This window comes from Anomaloglossus baeobatrachus, chromosome 12 (assembly GCF_048569485.1).
Source record: "Anomaloglossus baeobatrachus isolate aAnoBae1 chromosome 12, aAnoBae1.hap1, whole genome shotgun sequence".
Taxonomy (NCBI): Eukaryota; Metazoa; Chordata; class Amphibia; order Anura; family Aromobatidae; genus Anomaloglossus; species Anomaloglossus baeobatrachus.
Genome location: NC_134364.1, coordinates 127,241,085 through 127,265,434, shown reverse-complemented (window position 1 = coordinate 127,265,434; position 24,350 = coordinate 127,241,085). Strand labels below are relative to the sequence as shown.

At 47.0% G+C, this 24,350-nt stretch overlaps 1 protein-coding gene across 1 annotated transcript in view; it reads left to right on the top strand.

Annotated features, from left to right (window-relative positions):
- Positions 1–558: 558 nt before the first annotated feature.
- The window catches only part of PCP4L1 (Purkinje cell protein 4 like 1), a 49,059-nt gene continuing 25,267 nt past the window's right edge, over positions 559–24,350 (top strand). The window contains exon 1 of the mRNA XM_075331163.1: positions 559–716. Within this exon, the coding sequence (XP_075187278.1) occupies positions 636–716 (81 nt within the window). The 5' untranslated portion in view covers positions 559–635. The remainder of the gene's footprint in view (positions 717–24,350) is intronic.

Sequence of the window (24,350 nt, the reverse complement as noted above, 5' to 3'; positions counted from 1 at the left end):
GCAGTGATAGTATTTTGGGGTGCGGATAATATACTGTTCCTCTTATCTTACACTCTTTCCTCGCCGTGCACTTAGCGATCAGCACAATGAGACCTGACAGGAGACAGACAGGCGATCCGCCACTCGCCCGTCCCTTTAATCTGTGTCAGATCCTCCGCCTGGCAGCCCCCTCCTCTTCCCGGGAGAGGGTGGAAGATGGCGGCGTGCCAGTCCCAGCATCTGCCCCTCCAGCTGTTATAATCCGCTCTCTCCTCATCATCCTCATCGCTGGAGCTCAGGCATTAACTCTTTCCCGTCTGCCGGTTTTTCCCACGTCTGTCAGCTCTTGGGGTTCTGTCACCTTCATCCTTGCCAGACCACAGACAGCATTAACCCCAACTTGTCTGACGCATCTCTATCCCCTGACCCTGTCCACAGGGAAGCGACTGCTCCCGGGGATGCGCTCTCCAGCAATGAGGAGGTTAAGGCTGCCTCCGCCGGGCACCGTTCATTCACCGCGCTGCAGCCACTCAGCGCCCTTTTTTGGAAATGCAGCAAATGACTGAGGAGATTCCCATTGGCTGCCAACAGCTGTCACTCATCTGCCGGAGCGCAGGCACCAGAGGGATATATATATTTATATACATAGTGTATATATGTGCACGCGTGAGACGGAGCGTATCCCAGAGACGGAGCGAGCGGAGTGCACAGCACAGAGACGCGGCACCATGAGTGAGGTGAGTGCCGCACACGGGACCTCCGCATTCACATTCCGCACACATTTCAATGCAGCGCTCTCCCAGGGGTTAAATGACCGCAGTCCCCATCGGAACCGGTCAGAACTTTTCCCGGAGTGCGGTCACAGATGACATAGCGGAGTCGTAGTGCGAGAAACCGCACGGTGAGCACGGCGGCGAGGAAACCGCGCGGTACGAGTTTAGTGAAGTGACTAAAACGTCGCACGTCTCGGAAATAAACCGCAAAGAATAACGGAAATACTGATCACCCTGCAACATGAGGGCAGAGTCTGAGCGAAAATCACAGTCACCATCTACAGTGCTTCTATCTCGTATGGCAGCATTATATTCCCATATCTAGAACTGAAACACCGCTGCAGGGCTCCTGCAGGACCGCACCGCTAATTACCGCAACCGCCGTCCTGTATGTGCATAATGTGACCAGGGTGGTGCGGCAATCATTGTACATTGTAACGAGCAATGCAGCAAAGGACGGCAGAGCCACGCTGTACTGCGGGGTATACAGGTAGCAGAGCCACGCTGTACTGCAGGGTATACAGGTAGCAGAGCCACGCTGTACTGCGGGGTATACAGGTAGCAGAGCCACGCTGTACTGCAGGGTATACAGGTAGCAGAGCCACGCTGTACTGCGGGGTATACAGGTAGCAGAGCCACGCTGTACTGCAGGGTATACAGGTAGCAGAGCCACGCTGTACTGCGGGGTATACAGGTAGCAGAGCCATGCTGTACTGCAGGGTATACGGGTAGCAGAGCCACGCTGTACTGCGGGGTATACAGGTAGCAGAGCCACGCTGTACTGCAGGGTATACAGGTAGCAGAGCCACGCTGTACTGCGGGGTATACAGGTAGCAGAGCCACGCTGTACTGCGGGGTATACAGGTAGCAGAGCCACGCTGTACTGCAGGGTATACGGGTAGCAGAGCCACGCTGTACTGCGGGGTATACAGGTAGCAGAGCCACGCTGTACTGCGGGGTATACAGGTAGCAGAGCCACGCTGTACTGCGGGGTATACAGGTAGCAGAGCCACGCTGTACTGCAGGGTATACAGGTAGCAGAGCCACGCTGTACTGCAGGGTATACGGGTAGCAGAGCCACGCTGTACTGCAGGGTATACGGGTAGCAGAGCCACGCTGTACTGCGGGGTATACGGGTAGCAGAGCCACGCTGTACTGCGGGGTATACAGGTAGCAGAGCCACGCTGTACTGCGGGGTATACAGGTAGCAGAGCCACGCTGTACTGCGGGGTATACAGGTAGCAGAGCCACGCTGTACTGCGGGGTATACAGGTAGCAGAGCCACGCTGTACTGCGGGGTATACAGGTAGCAGAGCCACGCTGTACTGCGGGGTATACAGGTAGCAGAGCCACGCTGTACTGCGGGGTATACAGGTAGCAGAGCCACGCTGTACTGCGGGGTATACAGGTAGCAGAGCCACGCTGTACTGCGGGGTATACAGGTAGCAGAGCCACGCTGTACTGCGGGGTATACAGGTAGCAGAGCCACGCTGTACTGCGGGGTATACAGGTAGCAGAGCCACGCTGTACTGCGGGGTATACAGGTAGCAGAGCCACGCTGTACTGCAGGGTATACGGGTAGCAGAGCCACGCTGTACTGCGGGGTATACGGGTAGCAGAGCCACGCTGTACTGCGGGGTATACAGGTAGCAGAGCCACGCTGTACTGCGGGGTATACGGGTAGCAGAGCCACGCTGTACTGCGGGGTATACGGGTAGCAGAGCCACGCTGTACTGCAGGGTACACAGGTAGCAGAGCCACGCTGTACTGCGGGGTATACAGGTAGCAGAGCCACGCCGTGCTGCAGGGTATACAGGTAGCAGAGCCACGCCGTGCTGCAGGGTATACGGGTAGCAGAGCCACGCTGTACTGCGGGGTATACAGGTAGCAGAGCCACGCTGTACTGCGGGGTATACAGGTAGCAGAGCCACGCTGTACTGCGGGGTATACAGGTAGCAGAGCCACGCTGTACTGCAGGGTATACGGGTAGCAGAGCCACGCTGTACTGCAGGGTATACGGGTAGCAGAGCCACGCTGTACTGCAGGGTATACGGGTAGCAGAGCCACGCTGTACTGCGGGGTATACAGGTAGCAGAGCCACGCTGTACTGCGGGGTATACGGGTAGCAGAGCCACGCTGTACTGCAGGGTATACGGGTAGCAGAGCCACGCTGTACTGCGGGGTATACAGGTAGCAGAGCCACGCTGTACTGCAGGGTATACGGGTAGCAGAGCCACGCTGTACTGCGGGGTATACGGGTAGCAGAGCCACGCTGTACTGCGGGGTATACAGGTAGCAGAGCCACGCTGTACTGCGGGGTATACAGGTAGCAGAGCCCAGCGGGTCCCTACCGGGGATACACTGCATGAGTACGGATAATGTAGTGGATGTCACCTGCAGTCCTATGTAACACCACAGATAACACAGTGATATCTCCAAGTACAGATAATATAGCAGATGTCACCTGCAGTCCTATGTAACACCACAGATAACACAGTGATATCTCCAAGTACAGATAATATAGCAGATGTTACCTGCAGTCCTATGTAACACCCCAGATAACACAAAGAGATTTACAGCTACTATACAGAGCAAAAGAAGTGGTACTGTGCAGTGTATATATACAGAATAATACAGATACTGAGGATTACACCCAGTATACAGGACAGGAGAAGTGGTACTGTGCAGTGTATATATATATACAGAATAATACAGATACTGAGGATTACACCCAGTATACAGGACAGGAGACGTGGTACTGTGCAGTGTATATATACAGAATAATACAGACACTGAGGATTACACCCAGTATACAGGACAGGAGAAGTGGTACTGTGCAGTGTATATATACAGAATAATACAGACACTGAGGATTACACCCAGTATACAGGACAGGAGAAGTGGTACTGTGCAGTGTATATATGCAGAATAATACAGATACTGAGGATTACACCCAGTATACAGGACAGGAGAAGTATTACTGTGCAGTGTATATATACAGAATAATACAGATACTGAGAATTACACCCAGTATACAGGACAGGAGAAGTATTACTGTGCAGTGTATATATACAGAATAATACAGATACTGAGGATTACACCCAGTATACAGGACAGGAGAAGTGGTACTGTGCAGTGTATATATACAGAATAATACAGATACTGAGGATTACACCCAGTATACAGGACAGGAGAAGTGGTACTGTGCAGTGTATATATACAGAATAATACAGATACTGAGGATTACACCCAGTATACAGGACAGGAGAAGTGGTACTGTGCAGTGTATATATACAGAATAATACAGACACTGAGGATTACACCCAGTATACAGGCAAGAAAAGTGGTACTGTGCAGTGTATATATACAGAATAATACAGGTACTGAGGATTACACCCAGTATACAGGACAGGAAAAGTGGTACTGTGCAGTGTATATATACAGAATAATACAGATACTGAGGATTACACCCAGTATACAGGACAGGAGAAGTGGTACTGTGCAGTGTATATATACAGAATAATACAGCTACTGAGGATCACACCCAGTATACAGGACAGAAGAAGTGGTACTGTGCAGTGTATATATACAGAATAATACAGATACTGAGGATCACACCCAGTATACAGGACAGAAGAAGTGGTACTGTGCAGTGTATATATACAGAATAATACAGACACTGAAGATTACACCCAGTATACAGGACAGGAGAAGTGGTACTGTGCAGTGTATATATACAGAATAATACAGATACTGAGGATTACACCCAGTATACAGGACAGGAGAAGTGGTACTGTGCAGTGTATATATACAGAATAATACAGATACCGAGGATTACACCCAGTATACAGGACAGGAGAAGTGGTGCTCTGCAGTGTATATATACAGAATAATACAGATGCTGAGGATTACACTCAGTATACAGGACAGGAGAAGTGGTACTGTGCAGTGTATATATACAGAATAATACAGGTACTGAGGATACACCCAGTATACAGGACAGGAGAAGTGGTGCTGTGCAGTGTATACATACAGAATAATACAGATACTGAGGATTACACCCAGTATACAGGACAGGAGAAGTGGTACTGTGCAGTGTATATATACAGAATAATACAGGTACTGAGGATTACACCCAGTATACAGGACAGGAGAAGTGTTACTGTGCAGTGTATATATACAGAATAATACAGGTACTGAGGATTACACCCAGTATACAGGACAGGAGACGTGGTACTGTGCAGTGTATATATACAGAATAATACAGATACTGAGGATTACACCCAGTATACAGGACAGGAGAAGTGGTACTGTGCAGTTTATATATACAGAATAATACAGGTACTGAGGATTACACCCAGTATACAGGACAGGAGAAGTGGTACTGTGCAGTGTATATATACAGAATAATACAGGTACTGAGGATTACACCCAGTATACAGGACAGGAGACGTGGTACTGTGCAGTGTATATATACAGAATAATACAGATACTGAGGATTACACCCAGTATACAGGACAGGAGAAGTGGTACTGTGCAGTTTATATATACAGAATAATACAGGTACTGAGGATTACACCCAGTATACAGGACAGGAGAAGTGGTACTGTGCAGTGTATATATACAGAATAATACAGGTACTGAGGATTACACCCAGTATACAGGATAGGAGAAGTGGTACTGTGCAGTGTATATATACAGAATAATACAGACACTGAGGATTACACCCAGTATACAGGACAGGAGAAGTGGTACTGTGCAGTATATATATACAGAATAATACAGGTACTGAGGATTACACCCAGTATACAGGACAGGAGAAGTGGCACTGTGCAGTGTATATATACAGAATAATACAGGTACTGAGGATTACACCCAGTATACAGGACAGGAGAAGTGGTACTGTGCAGTGTATATATACAGAATAATACAGACACCGAGGATTACACCCAGTATACAGGACAGGAGAAGTGGTACTGTGCTGTGTATATATACAGAATAATACAGACACCGAGGATTACACCCAGTATACAGGACAGGAAAAGTGGTACTGTGCAGTGTATATATACAGAATAATACAGATACTGAGGATTACACCCAGTATACAGGACAGGAGGAGTGGTACTGTACAGTGTATATATACAGAATAATACAGATACTGAGGATTACACCCAGTATACAGGACAGGAGAAGTGGTACTGTGCAGTGTATATATACAGAATAATACAGATACTGAGGATTACACCCAGTATACAGGACAGGAGAAGTGGTACTGTGCAGTGTATATATACAGAATAATACAGATACTGAGGATTACACCCAGTATACAGGACAGGAGAAGTGGTACTGTGCAGTGTGTATATACAGAATAATACAGATACTGAGGATTACACCCAGTATACAGGACAGGAGAAGTGGTACTGTGCAGTGTATATATACAGAATAATACAGATACTGAGGATTACACCCAGTATACAGGACAGGAGGAGTGGTACTGTACAGTGTATATATACAGAATAATACAGATACTGAGGATTACACCCAGTATACAGGACAGGAGAAGTGGTACTGTGCAGTGTATATATACAGAATAATACAGATACTGAGGATTACACCCAGTATACAGGACAGGAGAAGTGGTACTGTGCAGTGTGTATATACAGAATAATACAGATACTGAGGATTACACCCAGTATACAGGACAGGAGGAGTGGTACTGTGCAGTGTATATATACAGAATAATACAGATACTGAGGATTACACCCAGTATACAGGACAGGAGAAGTGGTACTGTACAGTGTATATATACAGAATAATACAGGTACTGAGGATTACACCCAGTATACAGGACAGGAGAAGTGGTACTGTGCAGTGTATATATACAGAATAATACAGATACTGAGGATTACACCCAGTATACAGGACAGGAGAAGTGGTACTGTGCAGTGTATATACAGAATAATACAGATACCGAGGATTACACCCAGTATACAGGACAGGAGAAGTGGTACTGTACAGTGTATATATACAGAATAATACAGGTACTGAGGATTACACCCAGTATACAGGACAGGAGAAGTGGTACTGTGCAGTGTATATATACAGAATAATACAGATACTGAGGATTACACCCAGTATACAGGACAGGAGAAGTGGTACTGTGCAGTGTATATACAGAATAATACAGATACCGAGGATTACACCCAGTATACAGGACAGGAGAAGTGGTACTGTGCAGTGTATATACATAATAATACAGATACTGAGGATTACACCCAGTATACAGGACAGGAGAAGTGGTACTGTGCAGTGTATATATATATATATACAGAATAATACCTATACTGAGGATTACACTCAGTATACAGGACAGGAGAAGTGGTACTGTGCAGTGTATATATACAGAATAATACAGGTACTGAGGATTACACCCAGTATACAGGACAGGAGACGTGGTACTGTGCAGTGTATATATACAGAATAATACAGATACTGAGGATTACACCCAGTATACAGGACAGGAGAAGTGGTACTGTGCAGTGTATATATACAGAATAATACAGGTACTGAGGATTACACCCAGTATACAGGACAGGAGAAGTGGTAGTGTGCAGTGTATATATACAGAATAATACAGATACTGAAGATTACACCCAGTATACAGGACAGGAGAAGTGGCACTGTGCAGTGTATATATACAGAATAATACAGGTACTGAGGATTACACCCAGTATACAGGACAGGAGAAGTGGCACTGTGCAGTGTATATATACAGAATAATACAGATACTGAGGATTACACCCAGTATACAGGAGAGGAGAAGTGGTACTGTGCAGTGTATATATACAGAATAATACAGACACTGAGGATTACACCCAGTATACAGGACAGGAGACGTGGTACTGTGCAGTGTATATATACAGAATAATACAGGTACTGAGGATTACACCCAGTATACAGGATAGGAGAAGTGGCACTGTGCAGTGTATATATACAGAATAATACAGGTACTGAGGATTACACCCAGTATACAGGACAGGAGAAGTGGCACTGTGCAGTGTATATATACAGAATAATACAGATACTGAGGATTACACCCAGTATACAGGAGAGGAGAAGTGGTACTGTGCAGTGTATATATACAGAATAATACAGACACTGAGGATTACACCCAGTATACAGGACAGGAGAAGTGGTACTGAGCAGTGTATATATACAGAATAATACAAGTACTGAGGATTACACCCAGTATACAGGACAGGAGAAGTGGTACTGTGCAGTGTATATATACAGAATAATACAGATACTGAGGATTACACCCAGTATACAGGACAGGAGAAGTGGTACTGTGCAGTGTATATTGTGAGACTGTGACCGGGGTTATCTATGACGGCCGGTATGTCTCGCCCCGGTTGTGCTCACTCCATGATAGAAAGTAAATCCACTCTAGGGTTAATGCTGTTTCCCTACAGGCTGAAGGAAGGGTTAAATGGAAACAGGAACGAGGGGCAGGTGGGCCGGGTGTGAGGGAGTGATCACAACTCCCTGAGTCTCTGCTGGAGAGACATGTATATTGCTGTGGATTTTTGTTTGGACATTAAACACCGTGTGCTGTGAACCTATATGCCTGGATCCCGTGTCTTCTGCTGCGCAGCCGACCGCGCTACCTCACAATATATACAGAATAATACAGGTACTGAGGATTACACCCAGTATACAGGACAGGAGAAGTGGTACTGTGCAGTGTATATATACAGAATAATACAGATACTGAGGATTGCACCCAGTATACAGGACAGGAGAAGTGGTACTGTGCTGTGTATATATACAGAATAATACAGATACCGAGGATTACACCCAGTATACAGGACAGGAGAAGTGATACTGTGCAGTGTATATATACAGAATAATACAGGTACTGAGGATTACACCCAGTATACAGGACAGGAGAAGTGGTACTGTGCAGTGTGTATATACAGAATAATACAGATACTGAGGATTACACCCAGTATACAAGACAGGAGAAGTGGTACTGTGCAGTGTATATATACAGAATAATACAGATACTGAGGATTATACCCAGTATACAGGATAGGAGAAGTGGTACTGGGCAGTGTATATACACAGAATAATACAGATACTGAGGATTATACCCAGTATACAGGAGAGGAGGCGTGGTACTATGCAGTGTATATATACAGAATACAGGTATCGAGGATTACACACAGTATACAGGAGAGGAGAAGTGGTACTGTGCAGTGTATATATACAGAATAATACAGATACTGAGGATTACACCCAGTATACAGGAGAGGAGAAGTGGTACTGTGCAGTGTATATATACAGAATAATACAGATACTGAGGATCACACCCAGTATACAGGACAGGAGAAGTGGTACTGTGCAGTGTATATATACAGAATAATACAAGTACTGAGGATTACACCCAGTATACAGGACAGGAGAAGTGGTACTGTGCAGTGTATATATACAGAATAATACAGGTACTGAGGATTACACCCAGTATACAGGACAGGAGAAGTGGTACTGTGCAGTGTATATATACAGAATAATACAGATACTGAGGATCACACCCAGTATACAGGACAGGAGAAGTGGTACTGTGCAGTGTATATATACAGAATAATACAGATACTGAGGATTACACACAGTATACAGGAGAGGAGAAGTGGTACAGTGCAGTGTATATATACAGAATAATACAGATACTGAGGATTACACCCAGTATACAGGAGAGGAGAAGTGGTACTGTGCAGTGTATATATACAGAATAATACAGATACTGAGGATCACACCCAGTATACAGGACAGGAGAAGTGGTACTGTGCAGTATACAGTATACAGTATACAGTATACAGTATACAGAATAATACAAGTACTGAGGATTACACCCAGTATACAGGACAGGAGAAGTGGTACTGTGCAGTGTATATATACAGAATAATACAGATACTGAGGATCACACCCAGTATACAGGACAGGAGAAGTGGTACTGTGCAGTGTATATATACAGAATAATACAAGTACTGAGGATTACACCCAGTATACAGGACAGGAGAAGTGGTACTGTGCAGTGTATATATACAGAATAATACAGATACTGAGGATCACACCCAGTATACAGGACAGATGTGGTACTGTGATAATTTTGCACATTTTGTGCAGTGTCAGTGTAGATGTTTTATAATACTTTAGGGGGGCCCGTATCTCACCATCCTCTTAGTAACACCCCCCCACCCCCCCATATACTCATATTGCTTCATTTATCTTGCTCTTAGGGATAAGCATAGGGTCAATCTGTTAATAATTGGCCCTAAGAGCTGAAATGTGATAAATCTCGCTGCCTGCCTTGTAGAAATTGGGGATGTCCTGCAGTGTAAAGCAATGTCGCAATGATTCTATACCATTGGAATCCCCATTATTTATCAGTGATGTGTGGGGGAGGGGGTGACAACCTCTGTGGCCCCCATTGTCTGTATTTTCAGAACTGCAATACCACAGCTGATGGCAGGGATTACTGTTGCAGAGCTGTGTGGCAGCACAAGGGCATTGCCAGCACATTGTAACTGATAGCATGGTGCTTTTTGCAGTGAGTGAGGGGGTTAATATTGCGCACCATGTTAAGTGCCCTTTTTTTTTGCTGACTACTAGGCGTTGAGGCGGCCATGCTGAAAGACCGCACACATGAGAGCCAGCGCCTGCGAGAAATGCGCAATTGTGTGTTATGGCCACTGCACACATCTGACATGTCAGGGCTCTTAAAGGGACAGGGACATATGGCCGCTGCAGTGCTGCTGCCTGCCACTAGGTGGCACTTTCCTCTTGCTAAGTGCATGTCTGATGGCTTCTGGTTGTTTCTGTGCTGAAACCATATTGTTCCATCTGGAAGAGCGCAGATTACTGTAGAGACCCCGCATCACTGTAGACACCCCTCAGCTGCACTCATTTCTAGGTTTTGGCTGAGACCTAACTTGAGAACCCATTTGTGGGATTTTTAGGAATCGTCTCTGGACAGCGCCGAGGGCCATGGCTGTGATTACCCAGGAGCGCTCTCTTTCTGGAGATTTATCCTGGACGCCAGTTACTTCCCATCCCCTTCTCCAAATGTTTTGTACCCCAGATAGTTCCAGCATGGTTTCTTCTATTTCCCACAACCAGCAGCACAGAGTGTTTCAGAAGAGTGGTGGCTGGTCTAGTAGGATGTCACCTAGTGAAATAGCCCAGCAGCACAGAGTATTTCAGGATAGGAGCATGCTGATTTTGGTAGCCTTTTGGCTGAGTCTTTTGTGAGTGTCTCAGGTGCATTTTTGGGAGTCTTGAATTGTGCAGCTCATATTTAGGTGATTGAACAGATATTATCTTTTACGGCTCCATATGAAGTGAGGGGAGTAATGGCGATGTCTAGCAGATCAGATGTTCCCACTGATCACGTGCTGAGCGCCAGACAGATCCACTATACACAGGATCCAGAAACAGACAGGGCAGCACTGCTACATGCATCTCATCAGGAGAGAGAAAGCTGGAGAGAAGATAGAGAGTAAGGAGAGAGATGAAGGGAAGGAGGGACGAGGATAAGGAGTAAAGGAGAGAGAGATGAAGGGAAGGAGGGCCGAGGATAAGGAGTAAGGGAGAGAGATGAAGGGAAGGAGGGATGAGGATAAGGAGTAAGGGAGAGACATGAAGGGAAGAAGGGATGAGGATAAGGAGTAAGGGAGAGACATGAAGGGAAGAAGGGATGAGGATAAGGAGTAAGGGAGAGAGATGAAGGGAAGGAGGGACGATGATAAGGAGTAAGGGAGAGAGATGAAGGGAAGGAGGGACGATGATAAGGAGTAAGGGAGAGAGATGAAGGGAAGGAGGGACGAGGATAAGGAGTAAGAGAGAGAGATGAAGGGAAGGAGGGACGAGGATAAGGAGTAAGAGAGAGAGATGAAGGCAAGGAGGGACGAGGATAAGGAGTAAGGGAGAGAGATGAAGGGAAGGAGGGACGAGGATAAGGAGTAAGGGAGAGAGATGAAGGGAAGGAGGGACGAGGATAAGGAGTAAGGGAGAGAGATGAAGGGAAGGAGGGACGAGGATAAGGAGTAAGAGAGAGAGATGAAGGCAAGGAGGGACGAGGATAAGGAGTAAGGGAGAGAGATGAAGGGAAGGAGGGACGAGGATAAGGAGTAAGAGAGAGAGATGAAGGGAAGGAGGGACGAGGATAAGGAGTAAGAGAGAGAGATGAAGGGAAGGAGGGACGAGGATAAGGAGTAAGAGAGAGAGATGAAGGGAAGGAGGGACGAGGATAAGGAGTAAGGGAGAGAGATGAAGGGAAGGAGGGACGAGGACAAGGAGTAAGAGAGAGAGATGAAGGGAAGGAGGGACGAGGACAAGGAGTAAGAGAGAGAGATGAAGGGAAGGAGGGACGATAAGGAGTAAGGGAGAGAGATGAAGGGAAGGAGGGACGAAGATAAGGAGTAAGGGAGAGAGATGAAGGGAAGGAGGGACGAGGATAAGGAGTAAGGGAGAGAGATGAAGGGAAGGAAGGACGAAGATAAGGAGTAAGGGAGAGAGAGAGATGAAGGGAAGGAGGGACGAGGATAAGGAGTAAGGGAGAGAGATGAAGGGAAGGAGGGACGAGGATAAGGAGTAAGGGAGAGAGATGAAGGGAAGGAGGGACGATGATAAGGAGTAAGGGAGAGAGATGAAGGGAAGGAGGGACGAAGATAAGGAGTAAGGGAGAGAGATGAAGGGAAGGAGGGACGAGGATAAGGAGTAAGGGAGAGAGATGAAGGGAAGGAGGGACGATGATAAGGAGTAAGGGAGAGAGATGAAGGGAAGGAGGGACGAGGATAAGGAGTAAGGGAGAGAGATGAAGGGAAGGAGGGACGATAAGGAGTAAGGAAGAGATGAAGGGAAGGAGGGACGATGATAAGGAGTAAGGGAGAGAGATGAAGGGAAGGAGGGACGAGGATAAGGAGTAAGGAAGAGAGATGAAGGGAAGGAGGGACGAGGATAAGGAGTAAGGGAGAGAGAGAGATGAAGGGAAGGAGGGACGATGATAAGGAGTAAGGGAGAGAGAGATGAAGGGAAGGAGGGACGATGATAAGGAGTAAGGGAGAGAGATGAAGGGAAGGAGGGACGAGGATAAGGAGTAAGGGAGAGAGAGAGATGAAGGGAAGGAGGGACGATGATAAGGAGTAAGGGAGAGAGAGAGATGAAGGGAAGGAGGGACGATGATAAGGAGTAAGGGAGAGAGATGAAGGGAAGGAGGGACGATGATAAGGAGTAAGGGAGAGAGATGAAGGGAAGGAGGGACGATGATAAGGAGTAAGGGAGAGAGAGATGAAGGGAAGGAGGGACGATGATAAGGAGTAAGGGAGAGAGATGAAGGGAAGGAGGGACGATGATAAGGAGTAAGGGAGAGAGAGATGAAGGGAAGGAGGAACGAGGATAAAGAGTAAGGGAGATAGATGAAGGGAAGGAGGGACGATGATAAGGAGTAAGGGAGAGAGAGATGAAGGGAAGGAGGGACGATGATAAGGAGTAAGGGAGAGAGAGAGATGAAGGGAAGGAGGGACGATGATAAGGAGTAAGGGAGAGAGAGATGAAGGGAAGGAGGGACGATGATAAGGAGTAAGGGAGAGAGATGAAGGGAAGGAGGGACGAGGATAAGGAGTAAGGGAGAGAGAGAGATGAAGGGAAGGAGGGACGATGATAAGGAGTAAGGGAGAGAGAGAGATGAAGGGAAGGAGGGACGATGATAAGGAGTAAGGGAGAGAGATGAAGGGAAGGAGGGACGATGATAAGGAGTAAGGGAGAGAGATGAAGGGAAGGAGGGACGATGATAAGGAGTAAGGGAGAGAGAGATGAAGGGAAGGAGGGACGATGATAAGGAGTAAGGGAGAGAGATGAAGGGAAGGAGGGACGATGATAAGGAGTAAGGGAGAGAGAGATGAAGGGAAGGAGGAACGAGGATAAAGAGTAAGGGAGATAGATGAAGGGAAGGAGGGACGATGATAAGGAGTAAGGGAGAGAGATGAAGGGAAGGAGGGACGATGATAAGGAGTAAGGGAGAGAGAGATGAAGGGAAGGAGGGACGATGATAAGGAGTAAGGAAGAGAGAGATGAAAAGAAGGAGGGACGATGATAAGGAGTAAGGGAGAGAGAGATGAAGGGAAGGAGGGACGATGGTAAGGAGTAAGGGAGAGAGATGAAGGGAAGGAGGGACGAGGATAAGGAGTAAGGGAGAGAGAGAGATGAAGGGAAGGAGGGACGACGATAAAGTAGTAAGGAAGATAGAGATGAAGGGAAGGAGGGACGATGATAAGGAGTAAGGAAGAGAGAGATGAAAAGAAGGAGGGACGATGATAAGGAGTAAGGGAGAGAGAGATGAAGGGAAGGAGGGACGATGGTAAGGAGTAAGGGAGAGAGATGAAGGGAAGGAGGGACGAGGATAAGGAGTAAGGGAGAGAGAGAGATGAAGGGAAGGAGGGACGACGATAAAGTAGTAAGGAAGATAGAGATGAAGGGAAGGAGGGACGATGATAAGGAGTAAGGAAGAGAGAGATGAAAAGAAGGAGGGACGATGATAAGGAGTAAGGGAGAGAGAGATGAAGGGAAGGAGGGACGATGGTAAGGAGTAAGGGAGAGAGATGAAGGGAAGGAGGGACGATGATAAGGAGAAAGGGAGAAAGAGATGAAGGGAAGGAGGGACGATGGTAAGGAGTAAGGGAGAGAGATGAAGGGAAGGAGGGACGAGGATAAGGAGTAAGGAAGAGAGATGAAGGGAAGGAGGGACGATGATAAGGAGTAAGGGAGAGAGATGAAGGGATGGAGGGACGATGATAAGGAGTAAGGGAGAGAGAGTGAAGGGAAGGAGGGACGATGATAAGGAGTAAGGGAGAGAGATAAAGGGAAGGAGGGACGATGATAAGGAGTAAGAGAGAGAGATGAAGGGAAGGAGGGACGATGATAAGGAGTAAGGGAGAGAGATGAAGGGAAGAAGGGACGATGATAAGGAGTAAGGGAGAGAGATGAAGGGAAGGAGGGACGAGGATAAGGAGTAAGGAAGAGAGATTAAGGGAAGGAGGGACGATGATAAGGAGTAAGGGAGAGAGATGAAGGGAAGGAGGGACGATGATAAGGAGTAAGGGAGAGAGATGAAGGGAAGGAGGGACGATGATAAGGAGTAAGGGAGAGAGATGAAGGGAAGAAGGGACGATGATAAGGAGTAAGGGAGAGAGAGTGAAGGGAAGGAGGGACGATGATAAGGAGTAAGGGAGAGAGATAAAGGGAAGGAGGGACGATGATAAGGAGTAAGGGAGAGAGATGAAGGGATGGAGGGACGATGATAAGGAGTAAGGGAGAGAGAGTGAAGGGAAGGAGGGACGATGATAAGGAGTAAGGGAGAGAGATAAAGGGAAGGAGGGACGATGATAAGGAGTAAGAGAGAGAGATGAAGGGAAGGAGGGACGATGATAAGGAGTAAGGGAGAGAGATGAAGGGAAGGAGGGACGATGATAAGGAGTAAGGGAGAGAGATGAAGGGAAGGAGGGACGATGATAAGGAGTAAGGGAGAGAGATGAAGGGAAGAAGGGACGATGATAAGGAGTAAGGGAGAGAGATGAAGGGAAGGAGGGACGATAATAAGGAGTAAGGGAGAGAGATGAAGGGAAGGAGGGACGAGGATAAGGAGTAAGGGAGAGAGATGAAGGGAAGGAGGGACGATAAGGAGTAAGGGAGAGAGATGAAGGGAAGGAGGGACGATGATAAGGAGTAAAGGAGAGAGAGATGAAGGGAAGGAGGGACGATGATAAGGAGTAAGGAAGAGAGAGATGAAAAGGGAGGAAAGAGGAAGAGTATAGGAATTAAAGGAGAGAAAAGAAGAGAGGGAGGAAAGATGGAGAGATGATAGAGAGTAAGGGAAATAGAGATGAAGGGAAGGAAGAAAGATGGAGATATGATAGAGAGAACGGAGGGAGGAAAGATGGATAGATCATAGAGAGTAAGGTAGACATATTTGAAAGGAAGGAGGGAAGATGAGAAAGAGTAAGGGAAAGAGGGAAATAGGAAGGGTGGAAAGATAAAGAGTATATAGGGAGTAAGGGAGAGAGAAGAAGGAATGAAGGAAAAATAGAGAGATGATCTGAAGTAAGGAAGAGAGAGATAAGGGGAAGGAGAAAAGATAGAGGAGAGAGGGAAATAGGAGAGATGATAGAAGGATGAAGGGAGAGAGGAAATATGATAAGGAATAAGGGAGAAATCGGGAGGGAGGAAGGATGAAGAGTATAAGAAGTAAGGTGAAGAAAAGAAGGGAGGGAGGAAAGATGGAGAGACGATAGGCAGTAAGGGAGAGAAAATGAAGGGACGGAGGAAAGGTATGGAGATGATAGGGCATAAGGAGACAGAGATGAAGGGAAGGAGGAAAGATGAGGAGTAAGGACAAGCGGGAAATAGGAAGGTCAGAAAGATGATGAGGAATAAGAGAGAGAGGGAAATAGGATGGGAGCAAACATGAACAGTATAGGGCGTAAGGGAGAGAAAAGAAGGGAGGGAGGAAAAATGGAGAGATGATAGAGAGAAGGGAGGGAGGAAAAATGGAGAGATGATAGAGAGAAGGGAGGGAGGAAAAATGGAGAGATGATAGAGAGAAGGGAGGGAGGAAAAATGGAGAGATGATAGAGAGAAGGGAGGGAGGAAAAATGGAGAGATGATAGAGAGAAGGGAGGGAGGAAAAATGGAGAGATGATAGAGAGAAGGGAGGGAGGAAAAATGGAGAGATGATAGAGAGAAGGGAGGGAGGAAAAATGGAGAGATTATAGAGAGAAGGGAGGGAGGAAAAATGGAGAGATGATAGAGGGTAAAGGGAGGGAGGAAAGATAATAAGGAGTAAGGGAGAGAGGGAGATTGAAAGGGAAGACAGATGAAGAGTTTAAGGAGTAAAGGAAAGAAAAGAAGTGTAGGAGGAAACATGGAGAGATGGTAGGGAGTATGGAGAGAGATGAATGGGAGGAGGAAAGATAAGGCATAAGGAAGAGAGGGAAATAGGAAGGGAGGAAAGATGATAAGGAGCAAGGAAGAGCGGAGAAGGGAGGAAAGATTAGGAGTAAGGGAGAGAGAAATGAAGGGGGGAAGATGATAAGGAATAAGTGGGAGAGGGAAATAGGAAGGGAGGAAAAAGGAGAGTATAAGGAGTAAGGGAGAGAGGGAAATGGGAGGGGAGGAAGAGGAGAGTATAAGGAGAAAGGGAGAGAAAAGAAGGGAGGGAAAAAAGATGGAGAGACGATAGAAAGTAAGGGAGAGAAAAATGAAGGAGGAAAATTGGAGAGCTGAGTGAGAGAAGAGTGGGAGGAAAGAGAGATGATAGGGAGTAAAAGAAAAGAGGAAGAAGGGAGGAAAGATAAAGAGATTATAGGGAGTGAGAAAGGAGGAAGAAAGGAGAAAAGATGGAGAGAGAATAGGGAGTAAGGGAAAGGCGGAAGAAGGGAGAGAAGATAAACAAAATGACGGATTAAGGGAAGGAGGGAGGAAGAGAGGTAAGATAAAGAGATAATAGGGAGTAATGGAAAGGGCGAAGAAGGAAGGAGAGATAATGAGATCATAGGGAGTAAGGGAAAGGGAGAAGATTGGAGGAAAGATGGAGAGATGATAGGGAGTAGGGGAAAGGGAAAAGAAGAGAGGTAATATAAAGAGATGATGTGAAGTAAGAGAGAGGTGGAAAAGGGAGGAAAGATAGAGATGATATGGAGGAAGGGAAACAGGACAGGAGGTAAGATACAAACATGATCAAGAGAAAGGGGGGACAAGGGAGAAAAGATGGAGAGATAATATTGAGTAAGGAAAAGGGGGAAGAAGTGAGGAAAAATGGAAAGAAACGATGGGGAGTAAGGGTGAGAAAGAAGGAAAGGAGATGGAGAAATTATAGGAAGTAAGCACAAAGGCAGCAAGGAAAAATGGAGTGATGATAGGGAGTATGGAAGAGAGGAGCGAATTTGGGAGGGAGGAAATATTGAGACATTATAAGGAAAGAGAAGAAAGGGAGAGTGGATGAAAGAAAATAAGACTAGGCAAGACAAAGGGAAGAGAGAAAGTGAGCAAGAGAGGAAGAGAGGAAGGGGGAATGAGGGAGGATTGGAGACAAGGGAAGAAAAATATAGAAAGGAAAAGAGATGAAAAACAAAGGCAATATTAGAGAAATTAAATAGAGAGGGAAGAGGGGAAAGCGGAAGGGAGTACAGAAAGAAGGGGGGAATGCTGAAAGACTAGAGAGAAGGAGAGAAAAGTAGTAAGGGAAATAGGAGCGAATGATAGTGAAAAAGGAAAGGTAGTAGAAAGGGATGAAGGGAGAGAGGAAAGAAGAGAGAGCAGATGAAACAGATAAATGAAGGGAAAGAAGGGAGGGAGCTGTAGAATTGGAGATGGAGGAAAGGAGAAATATGATGGCAAGGAGAGAGAATGGCGAGGCACAATGTGTGAGAAAGGCAATGGGAGAAAAAAGGAAAGGAGAGTGGAGTATGAAAAAAGATAAAGCTGAAGGATGAGAGAAAGGAGTGAAGGAGGGAATAATTTATGAAGGATGGGAGTACGAAACATAGATGAAAAAGGAGCCTAAGGGAAAAAAGGATTGGAAACAATGGAGATGCTGGGGTGAAGGGACGTAAAATTAAAATAGAGATAGAAATTGAGGAATATGTAAAAGTCTGAATGCAGAAGTGGTTACAGAAGAAAGAAATTCAACTTGCAGAAGACAGTGAAAGGATGAGGAAGTGCGGAGAGGAGAAGAATGGGAAAGAAAGGAGATAAAGCAGAGAAAGCGGGAGCCAGCGCTGGAGAGGAGAGCGGGAGCCAGCGCTGGAGAGGAGAGCGGGAGCCAGCGCTGGAGAGGAGAGCGGGAGCCAGCGCTGGAGAGGAGAGCGGGAGCCAGCGCTGGAGAGGAGAGCGGGAGCCAGCGCTGGAGAGGAGAGCGGGAGCCAGCGCTGGAGAGGAGAGCGGGAGCCAGCGCTGGAGAGGAGAGCGGGAGCCAGCGCTGGAGAGGAGAGCGGGAGCCAGCGCTGGAGAGGAGAGCGGGAGCCAGCGCTGGAGAGGAGAGCGGGAGCCAGCGCTGGAGAGGAGAGCGGGAGCCAGCGCTGGAGAGGAGAGCGGGAGCCAGCGCTGGAGAGGAGAGCGGGAGCCAGCGCTGGAGAGGAGAGCGGGAGCCAGCGCTGGAGAGGAGAGCGGGAGCCAGCGCTGGAGAGGAGAGCGGGAGCCAGCGCTGGAGAGGAGAGCGGGAGCCAGCGCTGGAGAGGAGAGCGGGAGGGTGGTGCAGAGGGAAGGAGATGGATGGAGGAGGTTGTACACTGTGGAGCATTGGGAATAGTCGCATTATTAAGCTGTAAAGGAGCCCTGGGGATACAGAGAGGAGAATGGGGGCAGTGATTAGGAGAGATTTCCAGGAGGAGGTGTAGGGGGTGCTCTACATGTTCCCAGCCTCATGATGTGCTCTAACGACAGAACCCTCTCAGCGGATAGAATAATGCAGGATTAATGCCAGAGCCTTCCTATTCCCACAGCTCTGCGTCTACCATAATCCGAGGGACATTTCAAGATCCGTGAACTCGGATTTCCCTGCGCCTGTAATTACCCAGCAAGAGAGGGTTCTATCACCCCTTATGTGACCCAATAACACTTCAGAGGGCTGATTGTGTGAAGATTGAGCATGCAGCTGAAGATGGTCCACATTGTGGACCCTCTGAAGAACGTACAAGACTGTTTGCACTCGTTATTAAGCATGACGTCTCGTATGTCATCCCTCCAATTACAATCCAATTCAGCAAGGATCGATAAACCTCCCTGCCGCAGCAGCCATTTAATTTCGCTTTACCATGTGCCGGCTCCTTCTAATATTTTCTTTCCTTAATGGCTGTGTAGCGGCTTATTGCTCAGTATAATTAATTACAGATCCACTGGGACCTTACTCAATCATTTAACGCAGGGGCTTGCGCCTCTCATTACCCCCACCCTGATCTGTGTGACCTATGGAGACCGTTTAATAGCTGCATTTGTCGCGCTGCAGAAATGATTGCTTATTGATTTGCTTCACACCGTTTCTCCAAGAGTAAATTACACAGTGACAGAAATATCATACTTGCTCTTGTGCCAGGGATGTGATATAAAGACATTAGGGGTGTAAACCGTGCCCATAGCAGTCCCCAACTATTTCACCTGCATCTCTATTATCAATAGTAATAAATAGGGGTGAACTTCATCCAGTACAGATGAAAAGGGGGTGCTATAGCACTAACACTATATTTACCTAACCGAATGGGTGCATTAGTAGGTAATGATCTGCTTTGGCCCTTTTTGGTCCTGCCATGGGCCCATGTTAACCCATTCACATATATTTTAGTATTACACTATATTTTGTCCATTATTTCAATCCTCTGTTTTACGGATTCTGTGGACACTTTAAGTTCTCCGAGTTACATCAGTTTGTATTCCTTAAAAACTAAGTATCATAGCCCATAGCAGGAGTGGTCCAGGAGAGTGGGCACCTTCATTTAAGTTCACAAGAGACTTACTGAACCCCAAAAGCTACACCTAAGACTGAATTAAGACTAATGCCTTGGAGTTGTCCTTTAATATAAAGACTTTAAATTTAACCCATAATGCACTGCAATTTGCAGAGCTGTAATAAAAGTGCGGATACACTTGTTGTTAAGCTGCTATTGTTTGGCAGCTCCGAGCCAAGGACGAAAGGAGTAGGAGGATGGGGGTTGATGTTTTTTTTAGTCACCTGAAGGACCCAATTGTGGAGTTGACTGCTGCGGGGACTCAAGGTCTACGCTGTGAACCAATATGGAATCAAGGCATTCATAGTTACCGCAGCAACAAGTGTTTCTACGGAAACCGCAGGAGGACAACAGAGAAGAGATTATGGATCTGAGTGACTATATATATTTATTAGGCTTATCATGGGATATATCGCACGGTTGATTACGGATCGGGGGACGCAGCTGCTTTTTTTTAGGCTTCGTCAGTCACACTTTTAATGATCACGTTTCAGCTTTCGGCTGCCTGTAATTAGCGTGGGATTAATTGCTGTGTAGTGGCATCTAGTGTCTTTTCCCCGGCATAATATCTTGTTGCGTTGTGCATCCACTTGGGGTAAAATAAGTTGGTGGGTGGCGGTGTATAATTATACGACAGCCACTCCCGCTCCTCCAAAATATCATTGTGTCATTGGCTTTTTCTCTATATCCTCCTCTATGGGGGAGGCACAAATTGTAACGCTGCTTATGCTGAGCTTTCCTATTCATGAATATAATGCCAGAACAAGAGTCTACAATGACACCTACATAAAAGCCATAGAAAAGAGAGCACAGGGGTGGCAATGCTGCAGTGTTACCAGTTAGTAAGCCACGTAGGGTACGTGGCAGGACTAGAATACCCAGTAATCAGCTATGAGGATGGCTATATGCCGCCGAGAGGCTCGTACCGCAGACTCATACCCCTCCCAGGAGCTGAGCACACAGGACGTTGCTAAATAATTCACCAGGCAGAGTCCTATCTCATTAACAGTCCATTACCGAGCGGCAAGGAGCTCGCTTACTGGAACGCTATAGATACTCCTTCTAAAAATGAGGGGTTGGGGGGGTAACACATGAAATTGTCCATGGAAAGAATCTCTGAAAGAAATGGAGAGCTTGATCATAGCGATTCATCTCACCATTCACATTCTTGTTTCTTCCCACAATACTTTACACTGCAGCACTCACTTACCGTATATGGGGGAGGAGCCGTACTCTTGTTCATCCTGAGACTGATGAAGGAACAGAAGAATATTAAAACGACAATATAAACTAACCAATTTGTAAACCGTAACCTCCATCTCAGGGAACATTTTTGCTAGCACTTACTCCCTTTTATACCCATACAAGAGAGGGATGAACAAATGTGGGTCCTTGAAGCCCCACCCCATGGACTCCTTAGGCTGCTTTCACACCTCCGGTTTTAGCAGAGCCGGCCAATCCGGCTTTAAAATCTATGCAACGGATGCGGCGACTAAACCGCATCCTTTGCATAAGTTTTTGACATGTGGCCCGTCCGTTTTTTGCCGCATGCGGCAGGCTACTGAGCATGCGCAGTGGAAAAAAATGCATGCGGCGTCCATAGGCATGCATTGCAAATCGCACCGCATCGGCCGGATGCGTTTTTTTTGCCGGACAAAAAACCGCGCCAGGCAAATTCCATCCGGCCGCCACATCGGCTAAATCTGCCGCATGCGGCAAAAACCGGACGGAACGCAAGCCCATGCGGCACAATACGGTATTAATGTAAGTCTATGCAAAAAAACGCAACCGGCGGAAAAAAAACGGTTGCGTTTTTTTCTGCAAAGCGCCGGATTGTGCCGCACAGGAAAAACCGGATGTGTGAAAGCAGCCTTACTGTATATGGGGGAGGAGCCGTACTCTTGTTCATCCTGAGACTCTGATGAAGGAACAGAATATTAAAACGACAGTACAATCTAACCATTTTCTAAACCGTAACCTCCATCTCAGGAAACATTTATGCTAGCACTTACCCCCTTTTATACCCATACAAGAGAGGGATGAACAAATGCGGGTCCTTGAAGCCCCACCCCATGGACTCCTTAAAGATAAAGTTAATTTATAGCTGCTCTGGGGCAGTTTTTTCCCATCCACTTTACTGCTTTCCCAGAGGAACTAGAGGAAAGGTGTCCTGGGTTACAACGTGCACCCTAACGGTGCAACCTTACTATCCAAGGTACTATAATTACTGCAAACGTCTTGATTTTGGGAGAAATTGTCAGGAATGGAGCATTGTGAGACACCAGAGAGCTGTGGCCTAAGCACGTATATGGAAAATGACAGGCCTGGGAGTCGGGTATTCCCAGTACTATTATTAGTCCGATCCCTGATCTCTGCCCCGTGCTGTCACTAGGATATTTTTGTAGCCTCCGCCGGACAAGAAAAGCTCCGAATCCCAGGAAAGCGAGGAAGAAAAGCAGAGAAGATGTCAAAGGAATCTCATGAGAGGGACCGGAGCGTCAGCACCAAGGACAGTGGCCGTACACCCTGCATGGCCAATGTGTCGGATTACCAGGTGCCAAAGCAGCCCCCCCCCCAATCCAGAATACCGCCATATGACGTGATCAGGCATGAGACCACACGCCTTATACTATGGTGCTAGCTCATCATCTATTTGCCACAAGGAGATTTTTGCAGGTGTCGCCAACTGTCATGGCTTTGTCAGGATCTGTGAAGACGACAGATTCTGGCACTCTGCCGGGTAACTTCTCTGATGTCTGTGATAAGCGTAGGCAGATTCGGGCGTGAACCCACAGACGTAGGCATCCTATCAAGAGTTATGCGGGCGTCACACGGGACGATCTATCGTGCGATCGCACGAGCGATCGTACCCGCCCCCGTCGTTTGTGTGTCACGGGCAATTAGTTGCCCGTGGCGCACAAAGTCGTTAACCCCCGTCACACGTAGTTACCTGCTGAGCGACCTCGCTGTGGGCGGCTAACAGTCTCTTCCTGAAGGGGGAGGGACGTTTGGCGTCACAGCAACGTCACACAGCGGCCGCCCAATAGAAGCGGAGGGGCGGAGCTGAGGACGTAAACACCCCGCCCACCTCCTTCCTTCCGCATTGCTGGTGGGACGCAGGTAAGCTGTGTTCATCATTCCCGGGGTGTCACACGGAGCGATCTGTGCTACCTCGGGAACAATGAACAACCGGCGCGCAGAAGATGAAACGAGTTTTTAAAAATGAGCGACGTGTCAACGAGCAACGATAAGGTGAGTATTTTTGCTCGTTCACCGTCACTCGTAGCTGTCACACGCTACGATATATCAAATGATGCCGGATGTGCGTCACGTGACCCCGCTGACATATCGCCCGATATATCGTACCATCTGACGCCCGCATTAGTCTCTGCTTGTTAGTCTTTTTGAACACATGATGTGAGGGGAGCCAGTCACGTTCGCTCCCCTCCTAAATATGCAGGCTGGACTATTCCAATAAAGCCAGCTATAGCTTACCTATACTGGTCTGGTGAGGCTTACTGGTGCAGACTTACTGGTGGTTGTTGTGCATTATTACTGTGTGAGGTTGTAGTGCTAACCCTTGTTGTCTTTTTGTTGCTGCCTTCTTGCTCTTGCTTTTCTCCTTAGTCTCTTACTGTGAGTTTGCAGTGTGTCTGAGTTTTTTGTTTTCTCCTATCTGTCTTAATCTGTGTTTCCATGGCACGTCTGCTCCTTCCTTATCGGAGGGTGGAGGGGAGGATGCAGATTAGATCTGGTCAGGAGAACAGCAAAGCACGGGACTCCGGTATCTCCACCATTAGGGGTAACCCTGAGATTAGGGATAGCCTAGGGCCCTCTAGCATGAGGAATAGTATCGTAGTCCCATGTGCCTGGCATTGTGACACTATTACAGCTGACAACCAACCTGTGTATCCTGTGTGACAGATTGTCAGCCCCGCCCCCCTTGTGATGACATCACTAATATATGTTAATCCTCAGTATCACTATTAGATATGTACCTGTGTGTGTATAGATATAGATATATATATGCACACTGCTCTCTTCT